Below are 15,301 nucleotides of genomic sequence, written 5' to 3' on the forward strand. Positions count from 1 at the left end.
CAAATACCTCTATTGCTCTTTACCTAAATTGTTTTAGAGGAGCCTGTCCCATTGGTATTTTTCAAGCAATCACCTTGTTAGTTGCCTGAAAACCTACTGCTCACAGAATCCACCCATTTTGGGCTGGAAGCAGATTTAGAGTCACTTCAGTTTTTTCTAGCTTGCCTCTCCAGTACATGATTAGGAGATAGATTTCTTCTTCAACTTATTACACCTGTCTCCTTTCTTGAGGAGATTCTTCAAAGTCTCTTCTTTTGGAGAACTCCTTCAGTATGATCCAGTGTCTTTTCTGATTTCTACTTATATAATTTTGTTTAATTATCAGGGATTAGAATGAAAGAAAAGATGTGTCAGCATATTCTCTGTCCTCAATCTTGATACAATCTTTCTACGTTTTATTTTTATTTATGAGTTTGGTAAATAAAAATATAAACTCTCTCAGCTATATTGCAAGTTTTTTGAGGACCTATTACTATAGCGGGCCCTCAGACATATTTATATTTCTCACAATTTAATACTTGTTTGTTTAAGTCTCCCCTTTATCTAACCTGCCTTTGGCGGTTTCTACCACATAACCTACCTGTTGTATGTGTAGGAAATACATTTTTGTTTTAAATATGAGCCTAAGTTAATGACAAGAGGAACTAGACATAATTAATATTCATAACAAAAATAGTATTTTTTGAAGACTTGCGATATACCGGCTTGAACCTAGGCACTTTATATGCGTAGTGTTATTATCACTATTTTATAGATGAGGGTACCAAAGCATGAAGATGACAAATAACTTACTCAAAAACTAAACGAGAAGTGAGGTGCAGAGGGAAGATTTAAACTAAGTTTTACTCCAGAGCCTGTGCTCTTAAGCATCGTACTAACTGCTTCCTGTAAAGGTATATTTTCTGGATTTCAAAGACAAATAGCTGACGGGCATTATCCATGACTTTTATGTTATATGTGAGAATATGTGGCATAAAGCTAAAACTAGACTTAGTATTTTTTGTTGGTTATTGAATTAGAATAGAAATAACCACTATTGTCTTTCATTATTGTCTGATAAAGTTGACGAGAGACACTTTGTATTTCCTTTTAACTACAGGTAATAGTGTTACAGACTTACTACAGACAATGGCATGCTAAAATCGTGGTAGAGAATTTAAGAAGACAAAAAATGATAAGATTGCAGTGGGAAGAACAGGAAGAACTAAAAAAGATAAGAGAAAAAGAAGAATGGATGAAATTGGACTATTACCGGAGGCATAATCCTCAAACAAAAGAAGATTTTGAACTTCTTTATAATGCACTAGAGCGTAAGTTTGAAATAGGCCTTACATAAAATATTAATTTTATAATTTTATTAGTAGGAAAAACAGTTTTACTAAAGACAAAAGGAAGACATTATTTTAGGAGAATATCTTGGCAATCTGGACTAGACAATTTAAAAAGATGACACAGGAATTAAAGCTGGAATGAAATTGGAAATGCTTTTATGTTAGCAATGGGTAAATTATTCAGTTTTAGTATATCATCTCATTTGACCCTCATCCCTGTGAGATACGGAGAGAGAGTGTCGTCCAACATGGTTCCCTGGTGGCCTTGAGAATTCATGGACTCAGAGCTGAGCTCTCTCCAGTTTCCCAGTCCAGCCTGCTGTCTCTGTTTCTGCTCCTCAGAGGAAAGCTTGGCAATACCTTTTAATTCCCTTCCATTAAGGACAGTATGTGTAACTTGTCTACACGTTTGACTTTTATGCCGCCATTCTTCCATAGGATGTGTGCTAGTCTTCGACACAATTAAAAGTTTGTTTCTCAAACAAGCCAAGCACTCAGGGCAGTAGATACATTGTTCTTTTTTTTTTTTTTTTAATTTTTATTTTTTAATTAAGTTGACATTCAGTATTATTTGATATTAGTTTCAGGTGTACAGCATAGTGGTTAGACATTTATATAATTTATGAAGTGATCCTTGCCCAATTAGTCCAGTACCCACCTAGCACTATACATAGTTATTATAATATTATCGACTGTTTTTCGTGTGCTGTACTTCACATCCCCGTTACTGTTTTGCAACCAACAATTTGTACTTCCTTATCCCTTCACCTTTTTCACCCAGACCCCGACCCCCGCCTGTCTGGCAATCACCAGTTTGTTCTGACACTGTTGTTGTAGTCTTTTCCCATTGTTCACTTTCTAATCTCAGTTTAAATGTCACCTGCTCAAAGGCTTTTGTGACTGACAATACGACTTGTATATCCTATTGTCATCTCATGGTTCTCATTGCATCCCAAACTTTTCACATATATCACTATAATTTGTAATACATCTTTTGTTTAACATTAATTTTCACCACTAGATTGTAAGCTCCGAGAGAGAATAACTGATTTTTTTTTAATGATCTCTTTATCTGTGCTTAGCTCACATCCCAACAAATCTTGATAGACAGAATGAGAAAATGAATGAAGGGAAAACCTAGGAATATAGTAATGCAGCTACCTTTAGCTTCTCATTTCCCAGGAGTACCTGCTAAAGTGGAAGTAACTGGCACAGAAACTGAAGTTGGGCTCTTGTGATGACATAGAAGAATTTTAAAAATTAAAAATAACCTTAATATTTTTTTCATTCAAACAGGATCTTTTTATCCAAAGATAACATAGCAGTCCTCGACTTCTCTATGATGATTCATAACATTAACTTTAAGCAATTTTTTTTCTATAATTTGTTTTTTATATATTATTTGCGGATATTATTATGTGTTCTGTTACTCAAGTCATTGTTTCCTGTCTAATTGAATACAATTTAAGATATCAAATACCTTTGTGATAATATGCTATTACTGAAAATACAATTTCCATTTTCTCTGTCAGATGAAAACAAAGGTTATTTCTAAGTGTCAGTAGTTAAATAGAGAGCACTGTTAGCAAGGTGTCTGTGAAAGATCTTACTGACAAGTGAAAGACTAAAGTTCTGTTAGAGCAGAACTCTATTCAAATAATATTTCAAATTCATATGTGAATAAACCAATGGATACTATTGTTGGTCTATTGGGTTAAGAGGCAGCTGGGCAAAATACGAAATATGCTGAAGGAGGTTCTACCTTGTCTATTTATTAGTGGTGTTAACTTATACAAGTTACCCACTTTTCCTAAGCCTCAGTTTCTTTATAAAAGGACTTAATTTCTGGCACATCTACTTCAGAGTGCTTTATAAAGTGAAAAATGCAAAATATTACATTTATGAAAGTACTTTGAAAAGTACAAAGACCAATGCATATATACATTATTGTCATATGGTAAATAATTTCATATGGCTTTCCTGTATTAAAATAGAACAAATATATTTTATACGTCTATACGTTTTATATGGAAATGAAATTTCTTACATAAAAATGAAAATGAAAATGAAAATGAAATTTCTTACATAAAAATGGCATCTCTAAGTTTTCTTCTAGTTCTAAAATTCTAAATTGAAACTCTTAGAATGATTATTATCAAGCTTCTTTTGTTGTAGTTAACATTTCTGGTCACATGCTTAATAATTTATATCTCTCTTTTATTTAATGTAGTTTTTCAGTCCATCTTCTTAACACCAGTATTGGAAACTGCTGCCCTCTTGTGGCTCGTAGTGATAACTGTGTAGTTTGAATTACGACTCCTAATACGAAGTTTAACTTTTCTTCTGGATAATCTGTCCCTCAGTTATAAAAGCAAAATGATATCAACTTAAGAAAATGAATTCGACTGTATGAGATAATATGGTATATCAAAGATAAGACTATATCCAGGCAACAATGTTTGATTTTTATGTCTTTTTAAAAATTTATTTTCAGCAGTGTATTTATGGAAACTTCCTTCGTTGATCTAAATTGTCACTCTTATTTTAGACTCAACACAGGGGTTATCATCTTTAGGAAACCACTCTCGATGGCATGGATTGAGTCCAGAACCTCTTTTCTTTGCCCCATACTTTTCTGTACATACTACTCTCTTAATTGCCCACCTTTGTATGTGATAGGCACCTGATAGGACCTTGCTCAGTACATATAGTGTTTGTTGAATTGAATCTTCTAACCTTTTGCTTTGTTTTGACTTACGGTAACTGTGTTTTCTGACTCATCTCTAATTATTACCTCTTGATCTCAAAGTACCTTGACTCCTAACTTCTGGAGACTCCCTGGGCCCAGTCCATTGACATATCCGGCCCTGGGCTTTCAGTCTGAATCTTTCTTGGTTCTCACCATTCAAGCTTCCAGTCTGTGATGAGAATTTTAAAAAGCAGATGCTTATAAACTGCCAGTGGCAGAAAAAATATTGTATGTTCTGCTATTTCTTGTTTGTAAATTGCAAGTTTAGATCTCAGAAATTTTGGAATGTGTATGGACTTTAGATACCAGACCTGTCTCTTCATTTTATAGTTAAACTTTAGACTCTGGAAATTAAGTTATTTGTCCAAGAAGGTAAGTTAATTAAGGAGATAAATATATTCTTTCAAATGAACCAATTCCTTTAATATCTTTTTCTTTTAAAATATTGGTGGCTGTTGACATCTGTTATAAGCTGAATTGTGTTCGCCCAAAATTCATATTGAATTTCCAATTCCTACTACCTCAGAATGTGACTGTATATAGAGATAGGGCCTTTAAAGAAGTAATTAAGAAGAAGCGAGGTCCTATGAGTGCGACATAAGCCGGTATGACTGGTGTTCTCATAAGAAGAGGAGATTAGGACTCAGACATGCACAGAGGGAAGATTATATGAAGACCAGAGAAAGATGATCATCTATAAGCCCAGGAGAGTGGTCCTCAGAAGAAATTAGCCCCACAGTCACTTCTAGCCTCTAGAATTGTGAGGAAATAAATAAGTACCACAGTCTGTGGTACTTTGTCATAGCAGCCCTAGCAAACTAATATAGCATCCCCAGTTTTTTTTTAATCATCTGTAGGGAACATATATTTTATGAAAGGGGCAGAATCTCTCTTGTTTTCCTCAATGTCTTCTATATATAGTTCTGAAAACTGTCAAATCAGATATAAAATTAGTTTTGTCCAGCTGCTTCTGATTCCTGTGTTTTTCTATTTCCTATTAGTAGTTGGGACATGAAATTTTTCTGATGGCATGTTCCATCTCTTATTATAGATTTATGGGGAGATTGTTCATCTGATGGAGAATTTAATTGGAATTAAGGCCTATTATTTTCATTTCTAATTGGCTTCTTTGGGATGTTCTCATTTTAAAAGTCATAATGTAAGCAAAATGTAAAACTTGAAAATACATAAATATGTGTATTTGAAAGTACATATGTATATATCCAGATTCACTCAGTACTTATTATTAATCTAGGAGAGCAATATCTTGCTCTTTGAGATTGGCAGACTAGTTTAAATAATATCCTGATGGCCTAAATTTATTACCGGTCTTGAAGGTTTCTAATGTAAAACTGGGAAATAAAATAGGCTTACTAATATCATTCAATTTTTATTTGCTTTCTGGAAACATCCATATAGTATCATGAGATAAATATTCTCAGTTATTATTTCCACAGGCAAACAATTTTTGTTTTCATTCATATTCTACCTTTTGGTATATGAATCTTGTTAAATTTTTGAAAGTTCTTTCAGTTTGTAAAACTTCTTTTAAATGATAGACACATCAATCATGGATTTCCTGAACGTCCATAACATAATTTAGCTCTTAAATTTACAAATCTTTTTGGACTGAGCAAGTTATACAGTGTCTAAATGATGTATTCCTGGTAAGGGACAAAGTGGATTCTTATAAAGAACATGACTGGCAAATTCTTGATCTGTTCAGGATGATTTCAAATTGAAATTTAAGAGGAAGAAGAAATAGTCTGATAAAACTATAAAACTAGATGTTATGAAAGGCAATGATTATAATGGAAGAGGATCAGAAATAACACTTCAGATGTTTACATTTCAGTGCAGAGACTGGTGTTAAAGTAAACCTGACATTTGACTGGAAGAAGGAAAATATAATTTCTAATTATACATACATGTAATATGTTCTGCAATATCTCTGTAACACAGTGAGAAAAGTAATCATGTCTGGAACATAACAAAGGAAGAGTACATTTTACTTCATTGAATCATATCTAATAGAAGATAAGAGGAAGTAATCTTAATGTCAAGAAGAGGTCTACCCAAAGGAAGTCTTTAAACCTAATGATCAAAAGTGTGAGGCTTTTGGGTAAAGATAAATGGAAAGAGAAGAAGAAATGCTGTTCTTGTAGAAGGATTTTCCTGTCTTTCTCACTTTTGTATGTACCATTAAAACTTACAGAGTTCCTTTCACGTAATACTTGCTCAAAAATTGTTGTTGAGTGTTTTGAACTGGCAAAGAAGTGATAGGGTTTTGGCAGGTATAATTACCAGATCAATGAACCAGGTTTTTTAAAGTTCAGAGGAAAAATAGTTTTGATCCTATGGCCCCAGTTTTTTTTAATCATCTGTAGGGAACATATATTTTATGAAAGGGGCAGAATCTCTCTTGTTTTCCTCAATGTCTTCTATATATAGTTCTGAAAACTGTCAAATCAGATATAAAATTAGTTTTGTCCAGCTGCTTCTGATTCCTGTGTTTTTCTATTTCCTATTAGTAGTTGGGACATGAAATTTTTCTGATGGCATGTTCCATCTCTTATTATAGATTTATGGGGAGATTGTTCATCTGATGGAGAATTTAATTGGAATTAAGGCCTATTATTTTCATTTCTAATTGGCTTCTTTGGGATGTTCTCATTTTAAAAGTCATAATGTAAGCAAAATGTAAAACTTGAAAATACATAAATATGTGTATTTGAAAGTACATATGTATATATCCAGATTCACTCAGTACTTATTATTAATCTAGGAGAGCAATATCTTGCTCTTTGAGATTGGCAGACTAGTTTAAATAATATCCTGATGGCCTAAATTTATTACCGGTCTTGAAGGTTTCTAATGTAAAACTGGGAAATAAAATAGGCTTACTAATATCATTCAATTTTTATTTGCTTTCTGGAAACATCCATATAGTATCATGAGATAAATATTCTCAGTTATTATTTCCACAGGCAAACAATTTTTGTTTTCATTCATATTCTACCTTTTGGTATATGAATCTTGTTAAATTTTTGAAAGTTCTTTCAGTTTGTAAAACTTCTTTTAAATGATAGACACATCAATCATGGATTTCCTGAACGTCCATAATAATTTAGCTCTTAAATTTACAAATCTTTTTGGACTGAGCAAGTTATACAGTGTCTAAATGATGTATTCCTGGTAAGGGACAAAGTGGATTCTTATAAAGAACATGACTGGCAAATTCTTGATCTGTTCAGGATGATTTCAAATTGAAATTTAAGAGGAAGAAGAAATAGTCTGATAAAACTATAAAACTAGATGTTATGAAAGGCAATGATTATAATGGAAGAGGACCAGAAATAACACTTCAGATGTTTACATTTCAATGCAGAGACTGGTGTTAAAGTAAACCTGACATTTGACTGGAAGAAGGAAAATATAATTTCTAATTATACATACATGTAATATGTTCTGCAATATCTCTGTAACACAGTGAGAAAAGTAATCATGTCTGGAACATAACAAAGGAAGAGTACATTTTACTTCATTGAATCATATCTAATAGAAGATAAGAGGAAGTAATCTTAATGTCAAGAAGAGGTCTACCCAAAGGAAGTCTTTAAACCTAATGATCAAAAGTGTGAGGCTTTTGGGTAAAGATAAATGGAAAGAGAAGAAGAAATGCTGTTCTTGTAGAAGGATTTTCCTGTCTTTCTCACTTTTGTATGTACCATTAAAACTTACAGAGTTCCTTTCACGTAATACTTGCTCAAAAATTGTTGTTGAGTGTTTTGAACTGGCAAAGAAGTGATAGGGTTTTGGCAGGTATAATTACCAGATCAATGAACCAGGTTTTTTAAAGTTCAGAGGAAAAATAGTTTTGATCCTATGGCCAGAATACAGTTCATGAGACTGTGAAACTTCATCATTCTGTAATAATGTAATCATAAGTTACTCCATATAAGAGGAAAGAATCAGATGACTGATTAAGTAAATGAGGCTCTCTAGACTAAACAAGCTAATAAATTCACATTGAAAAGGACTGTGTACAACCGAAAGGGTGACACATTTTTGAGGGGTGGAGAGCAGTTAAGGGTGTGGGCCATGGAGCCAGAGTCCGAGTCCGGGCTGCACAATGGGCAAGTTACACAGTCTCTTCTTGTTTCCTTTTCTGTAAAATAGCCAATGATAGTAGTGCGCATTCGTTGGTTTGTCAGGAGATTAAATGAGCTCATATGCATGTAGCACTTAGGACAGAGCCTGGCACGTGGTAAGCAGTATTACATGGTGTCAGCCGTCATTATTTTGGTCTTGTTTAATTAGAGGGGACTAGGAATTGGGAGGAAAACAGGAGATGAAGTAAATAGTATGGTTGAAAAAAAAGATTTGTTTTCAGTACAGCTGTAAGAACAGAAAGGAAGTTTAAAAAGATCTAGCTATACCTTGAAACCATGGTTCTTGTGTCTATCAGGAGAGAAGAAAGTGAGACATGTGTAAGAAAAGGCTGATGTAGTGGGGCCAGAGTAGTCAGCATATTCTGGCATGAGGGCATCTTGAATGAAGCTGAAACTGTAAACCTGCCTGGTTGGAGATGGGCCTGCTGCCTATGAAGAGGAATCCACAAGCATGCTTACTCAGAGGCATAAGTTGACATTATCTGTACTGATTTCCTTTGGCTTCTGTTTGTTTGACTACTTTTATTGCTTTAAGTCTCTCAGCTTCTATTTTATCCTATTTTTTTTCATATATCAAGTGTACAATATGAATGATTCTATTCATGTATAATTTTATTTAAATTGATGCAAAAATAAAATACTGTTTGTCAGGATATGATGGTAAAAATACTCTTAAGATGTTGGATTTTAAAAACTCAAGAGTCTTTCATGTTATTCCTCTAGTCTGGCGGCAAGAAGAACAGGCGCACATTAACCAGTCTTTCACTGGAGCTGAAAGGAAAGCTGCTTTGTGTGAACTTCTGGAAAAAGAGACCCAATTAATTGCTTCCATTGGGAGACATAGATACATTGCTTACATGGCAAACCAGGAAGCATTAATACAAGCTTTTTTGGATAAGGTCAGTGAAGTAACAATTATTTAAATATGAATGTCTCCTGAGTTAAAAAATGTAAAATAACGAATTAAAAGGAATTTACATATTAGAATTTGCATCAATTTCATTTACTATTTTGGTGACATATTTCTTTAAATTCTCTATATTTTCTTCCTTTCTTCTGATACAGCTTTAGATTTTAACTGCATCCTAGAATAATGATTGACAAGTAACATGAAATTGACATGCTCTTAACAAAAGGGATTTGGCCATGAAGGAAAAAATGGAATCACTTTCCTTATGACTCTGTTCAGATTTAGGCTGGATGTAGAAATTTAGGCTGGCTCCAGATGAATTACACATATTGATAAAATGGTGTAGTGAAGTCACAAAAAGTCTAGTCTGTGGTGCCTGCACAGTAAGCAACCTGGAGAAAATAGCTATAGACTAGTGTTTTTGCTCTAGCTCACCAGTCATTAACTGATTGGAAGTTTCTGACCAAAAGGATATATGATTATTGAAAACCATGGCAACATACAATTAAGGGAAAAACTAAAATAATTACCCTTACGTGGTGAAAATGCTTGTTTGATATTGAAGAGCTTGTTTCCATAGTGACCAATTTCCTTTTATAAACCTGTTCTTTTCAAATAATTAAAAGGCAACCAGCCACAAACAGAAAAGGGATGGAGTTCTTGAAGATATTTACCTGTAGTGATTCCAGTTGTGTGATTCTTGTTATTTGAGAACATTTGTCTCAAAAACTACATGTTTTTTTATAGTATTAATGCCCTCCTTTTATCTTCTTGTACATTCTCCTGTTTGATGTCAGTTTTTCTTGTGGCTTTAACTACCACCTGAATCCTGGAATTCTCTACAGTTCCAGGACAGATCTCTCTTAGGAGCTTCCAAAATCACATACCCAGTCGCCTCCTGTCATTGCTCTTTGGCTGTCCCAAGAGTCCATCTCGAATTGACAGGCCAACCCCTAAATCATATCATCTCTCCGTTCCTTCACCCCTCACCTCCAAACTGATTCTGCTCTGTAACATTCACATAATTTACCTCTATGACTGTTTTATCACCTACTCAGTTGCTTCAGGCAGAAACCTGGGGTTATTCTTGACATCCCATTCAGCCACCAACCTCTTTGTTCTATTACTTTAATAAAATCTCCTCAGTTCTTTACTTCTGCATTTCTAACTCACAGTCAGCGCCTGTGGGGAAATTGGTGTGTCACGGCATCCTGATGACCGTGCATGTATCCAAATAGGCCATATAGGCAAAGACTTAACTGCAGCTTATCTCAGTCTCGGTGAAATGCCTGTGATCCTGCGGAAACATGGAAAGGTGAGAGGCTTCTGAGGAGATGCTGTGGGAGCTTCCTCTTTCTTGCTTCCCTTTCTCAAGTTAAGCCTTGAGAAAGGGAGGCTGTCATGAGACAGGTCTTGTCTTGCATATGTGTGTGAGCTTAACACTGATGTAATTGAATCTGGATTTCCTCCTCATCTGGATTACTTTATGTCTCCAAATTAGGCTCTCGCCTCCAGTCTCACTTCTCAATTTCCTTCTCCATCATCCATATCACTGCCGCTGCCATAGTGACCTTGTTAAATATCACCCCTGGGAGGCTGTCATGAGACAGGTCTTGTCTTGCATATGTGTGTGAGCTTAACACTGATGTAATTGAATCTGGATTTCCTCCTCATCTGGATTACTTTATGTCTCCAAATTAGGCTCTCGGCTCCAGTCTCACTTCTCAATTTCCTTCTCCATCATCCATATCACTGCCGCTGCCATAGTGACCTTGTTAAATATCACTCTGTTCCTGCCCCTCCTCACTGCCTTCAGAGAACCAGGATTTTCATAATTGACTCTCAGCACACCTTACCCAACTGTCATCTCCCCTCACATACTACAGCCACACCGCTCTCGCCATCTCAATTACTTGTACATCCTCAGAAAGGTCACGTGCTCTTGCTGCTTTTGCATCTGGTGTTGCCTCTACTTGGAACATCCTTTCCTTCCTTCCTCAGTAGCCAGCTACTCACTCTTCAAAGAAGCTCAGATGCCCCTTGTTCCAGAAAGGATCCATTGACCCTCCTGCTTTAGCCTGTACCATATGCTTTCATGAGATTCTGTTTTACTAGTCTCATAGTACATCGGGGTCATTTTTTTCTTTGTATTTACATGTCTGAATCCTTCCTAGATTCTGAGCTTCCAAAGGCAAGAGCTATCTTTATCTCTGGATCTGCATATCCTAGCACAACACTTACCACAGAATATCGATGAATGCATGTGGAGGAAGGCAGGGAGGAAAAATAAGGGACAAAAGTAATTGCTGTGTAATTTTATATTTTAGATATTATCAATAAACTATGCAATGTCGATGTTGTTCTCTCAAATTTTTGAGTATCTTCATTTTAGAAAAAATGAGCCTACTGTATGGAAGCCATAATATTCCTACGTCTCTAGAGTCATATTTCAAACAAACTTATTCCATTAGCAAGTTACTTTATCTTGAATCTAGCTTCATCACTGGGAACTATGTTCATTATGTGTTTGATTGTTAATCTCACCAAAGAGGACAGCATGGACCTAAGGTGTGAGCGTTTGGAAGAGCCGGGGGCCCCTGAGGTGCCAGTGGACAGGAAAGATGGGCTGCTCCTTCTGTAGGATTTCCCACTTGGGCTTTCTCTGCTGCTATGTTTCCTACAAACTATTTTAAATTCTTCTGGTAAACACTTATACAGTATCTATTCTTCTTCATACCTTTACACTCGCCCTGCCCCCCCACCCTAGGCTTCATCTCTAGCATTGTCTCTAAACATTTTTTGAAATGTAAAGAGTCCAAAAGTAGATCAAGTCCCCATATGTAATAGCGACACTGGAGCCAGTTGAAGACCAGTACTCTCTCATGAAGCATAGCACTCTATGAAGGTCTTTAAATCTCACCAACAAAAGGTGAGATGGGCAAATTTCATTCATAAGAATTCTGGTGAGGAAGGAAATTATTATTTTTTTTCAATACTCTGGTAGGTTGTTGGGATTGGATTGGAGACCCTGACGGATCTCAGTGAAGGAATTGTTACTCTGTGCCAGAAAAATGGACGTTTCTGACTATGGCTGGGAGAGAAAGAAAGTAGAGTGAGGAGACAGTTGGGAGGCAGTGAGGTACCATGCGGCTTCGTGTGACTTCTTTAGTTTATTTATTACTGAATAAATAAATATTAAGTACCAGGGGTTATTTTGGGGGTAAGAGGAGAGGAAGTGAGAGAAACATCTGGGCCTTCATGTCCAGGGCGTTCGGGGCAGCACACAAAGGTGCAAGACCAGAAGATTGAGGCAGGGCGGGAAAGTGAGCTACAAGAACTGGTAGCTATCAAGGGAAAGGCTTTTCGTAGGTCATAGGTTTTAGAATTGGAGTTTTAAATCTGCATTTACCCCAGCTGATCTCCCAGGTCCCCAGGTTAAGATTTAGAGGAAATGGACATTTTAGCTGATATGAGGGAATTTTAGCTCGTTTTTGACAGAAGTGTTGTATGGGGCAAGGAAAACATAACCACAGAATGGAGTAACTGCACTCGAGGTCAATCCCCAGTCCATTGCATAGCCTAATTGGTCCACTTTTAAAAAATGTTGACTAAGAATGACTTTTGGCCTGCTTTTAACCTGTTATAGTAAATTATAAAATCTTTGTTGTTTGAATACAAAATCATTTTAATCACCTTTTTGTATATGATACCATACTAAACATCATAGAAAACAATTAAGATAGACTTTATAGTCTTTTGTTGTAAATACTTATACAGTATCTATTCCTCCTTATGCTTGTCCACCTTCCCCCCTACCCCACTCCCACGGCTAGCATTGTCTCTAATATTCAGGAGGAGTCAGTGTTGATTTCATAAATCTTGAATTAACTTATTAATCTAGTTTTTTTGATTGCTAAGAGAAAAATAGCTTAGAACTGACCAACAACCAGAGCCACGATGCAGATTTTAAGACCCACATTTAGCACCATAATATATAGCTATGCAAAGAGAATATTTACTTTCCCGTAATATGGAAATAACTTTATAGAATAAAATTTTATATTTTAGTTTTGGTTTAAGTACACTGAATCTAAATATTATGTGGATTATTGAACTAAATTTTATTTTTTATCTTTTAATGCTGAACATAGAATTTCTCTGGGTAATGAATGATATGATTTTAAATTAGCCTAATCAAGGCATTAAACCAATTAGTTATTATGTATTCTATACTAAGCCTTCATCCTCCCTAAAAGGCTTTTTTGAAGCATTAGTTAAATAATTTGTATTTTTAACACATCAAAAATGACTTCCACATGTTATCAAATGTTAAAAACTTGAAAGGTAACAGAGGTGAAGATTTTCAGGTCAAGAGATTTGAATTAAAAAATCATTAGCCATTTTCTAATATACTTGGGTGTTTTTTTTACCCAAACTGTGTAAAGAGACCATTTGAATTTCTGTAAGAAGCTTTCCCTGGAGTCAAGGCCATTTATTTCTTTGATTCTCTTTGAGTTGCACACCACTTCTTATAATCACAAGCTTAAAACCTAGAACCCATGTTTGCTATGTTATTTAAATGTTTTCTCTCAGTACTCAGGTAGCAAACAGCTAATGGGACAGAAAAATGCAACCGACTCTTGCCTTTCTCCGAGCACCACAGTACTCAGGGATGTCTCCTGGGAACAAACAAAACCCCTTTGCTGTGTAAAAGAAAATATTACCACTACCCAGTAGCTTTTGGGGAGTTGAGGTTATTCTTAATTTGTACCCTTAGGGACTTGAGTATGAAGTTGGGAGGAAGAATGACTGTACTCCTTTCTTCTCTTTTTGGAAGCCTGCTGCTCTCCAGGATTTTATGTCTCCACCTTCCCTCCCTGAAATGTATCCTGCTGTTCTTCTGTTTCTCTCCTCCAGACTCCGCACTGCCTCATTTGTTGGCAGCTAAATGGAATTTATTACACTCTCATTTTCTGAACCACTTTAAGAACATGATTGTTGCACATCTCTTAGTACAGCTAGAGCATTCAAAGAAAATAGGAAATAAAAAGAGATCAGCAAGGTTGACATTTTCCATCAGAGTTAAAAAAACACCTTCAGGCCTGAAATCAAAGAATCCTAGGTTTGGAGACCGAATTATCAGTGTCGAAAGAAATATATATAAGTATAAAAAAGCTTTGCCAAACAGAATTTTAATATCGTCTCAGTGCCAACACTAGGGAACTTGAACTTGAAATCTAGGATTCTTTGTATCACTCAGTTCCCTTTACTCTGGCTAACTCCTAGTTTCTCTGCAGGTTTCATTTTAGGTAGTGTTTTCTTTTCACCAGTGCTTCCTTAGCAAGCTGCTGTTACCTATTTACCTGCAATCATCAAGCATGATCACCTTTATTTTAGTTACTTATTTTCTTATATTTACATTCCAGTTGATATGAGAGTTCTTGAAATCAGGATAGCATTTTATCTACTCGATACCTAGTACACTGACTAATATGTAGTAAACACAGTAAATAGTTGACCAAGTGAATGAGTACTGTATGCCCTGTGAAATATACAGAACTACCTGAGAAATCGATTCTTATAATCTTTTGGGAGAAGTAGAAATAACAAACATGAAATAATTATAGAAGAACTTGAACCCAAATTTAATTGTTATGAGTGATTGAAATAGAAACACTGCATGTGTGTGTGTGTGTCTGTGTATTTACAAATACAACAGGATTTCACATGCTAGTGATTTTATTGGTTCAAACCATAGTTGTTAGGAATCTTAATAGAAAAGGTAGGGTTTGAATTAAAAATTAAAGGATGGTAAGGTTTAAGATGTCGAATATGTTTGGAAAAATCCAAAATATTACCATAGCATACTATATTAGATAGGGCTAAAAACTTGGAGAGAAGGTAGAGTTAAATCAACCCATTATCTGAAAAAAACACAATGAAGATTAACTAAGCATTTCATTAAAAGGTTATCATAGTTGGATTATTATTACAAATGAAATAAGTTACCAGCCTGGAGAGCAAAAGGTATTGTCCACATTACTGGAAAAAAGGAAATTACATTTAATGGAGCCACCGTGAGAAAAATTGCATGGTAAATTAGTTAGACTTTAGAATATTGCAACATGAAACTTAGCCT

The 15,301-nt window shown here is 35.2% G+C and overlaps 1 protein-coding gene across 4 annotated transcripts in view; it reads left to right on the plus strand.

Annotated features, from left to right (window-relative positions):
* Positions 1-15,301, plus strand: part of IQUB (IQ motif and ubiquitin domain containing) — a 54,439-nt gene that overhangs the window by 20,558 nt on the left and 18,580 nt on the right. For all 4 annotated transcript variants that reach the window (XM_015588269.2, XM_006910561.3, XM_015588271.2 and 1 more), the window contains exons 7-8: positions 1,100-1,310; positions 8,976-9,151. In XM_015588269.2, coding sequence (XP_015443755.1) covers positions 1,100-1,310; positions 8,976-9,151 — 387 coding nt within the window. The remainder of the gene's footprint in view (positions 1-1,099; positions 1,311-8,975; positions 9,152-15,301) is intronic.

This window comes from Pteropus alecto, unplaced genomic scaffold, assembly GCF_000325575.1.
Source record: "Pteropus alecto unplaced genomic scaffold, ASM32557v1 scaffold22, whole genome shotgun sequence".
NCBI classification, from domain to species: domain Eukaryota; kingdom Metazoa; phylum Chordata; class Mammalia; order Chiroptera; family Pteropodidae; genus Pteropus; species Pteropus alecto.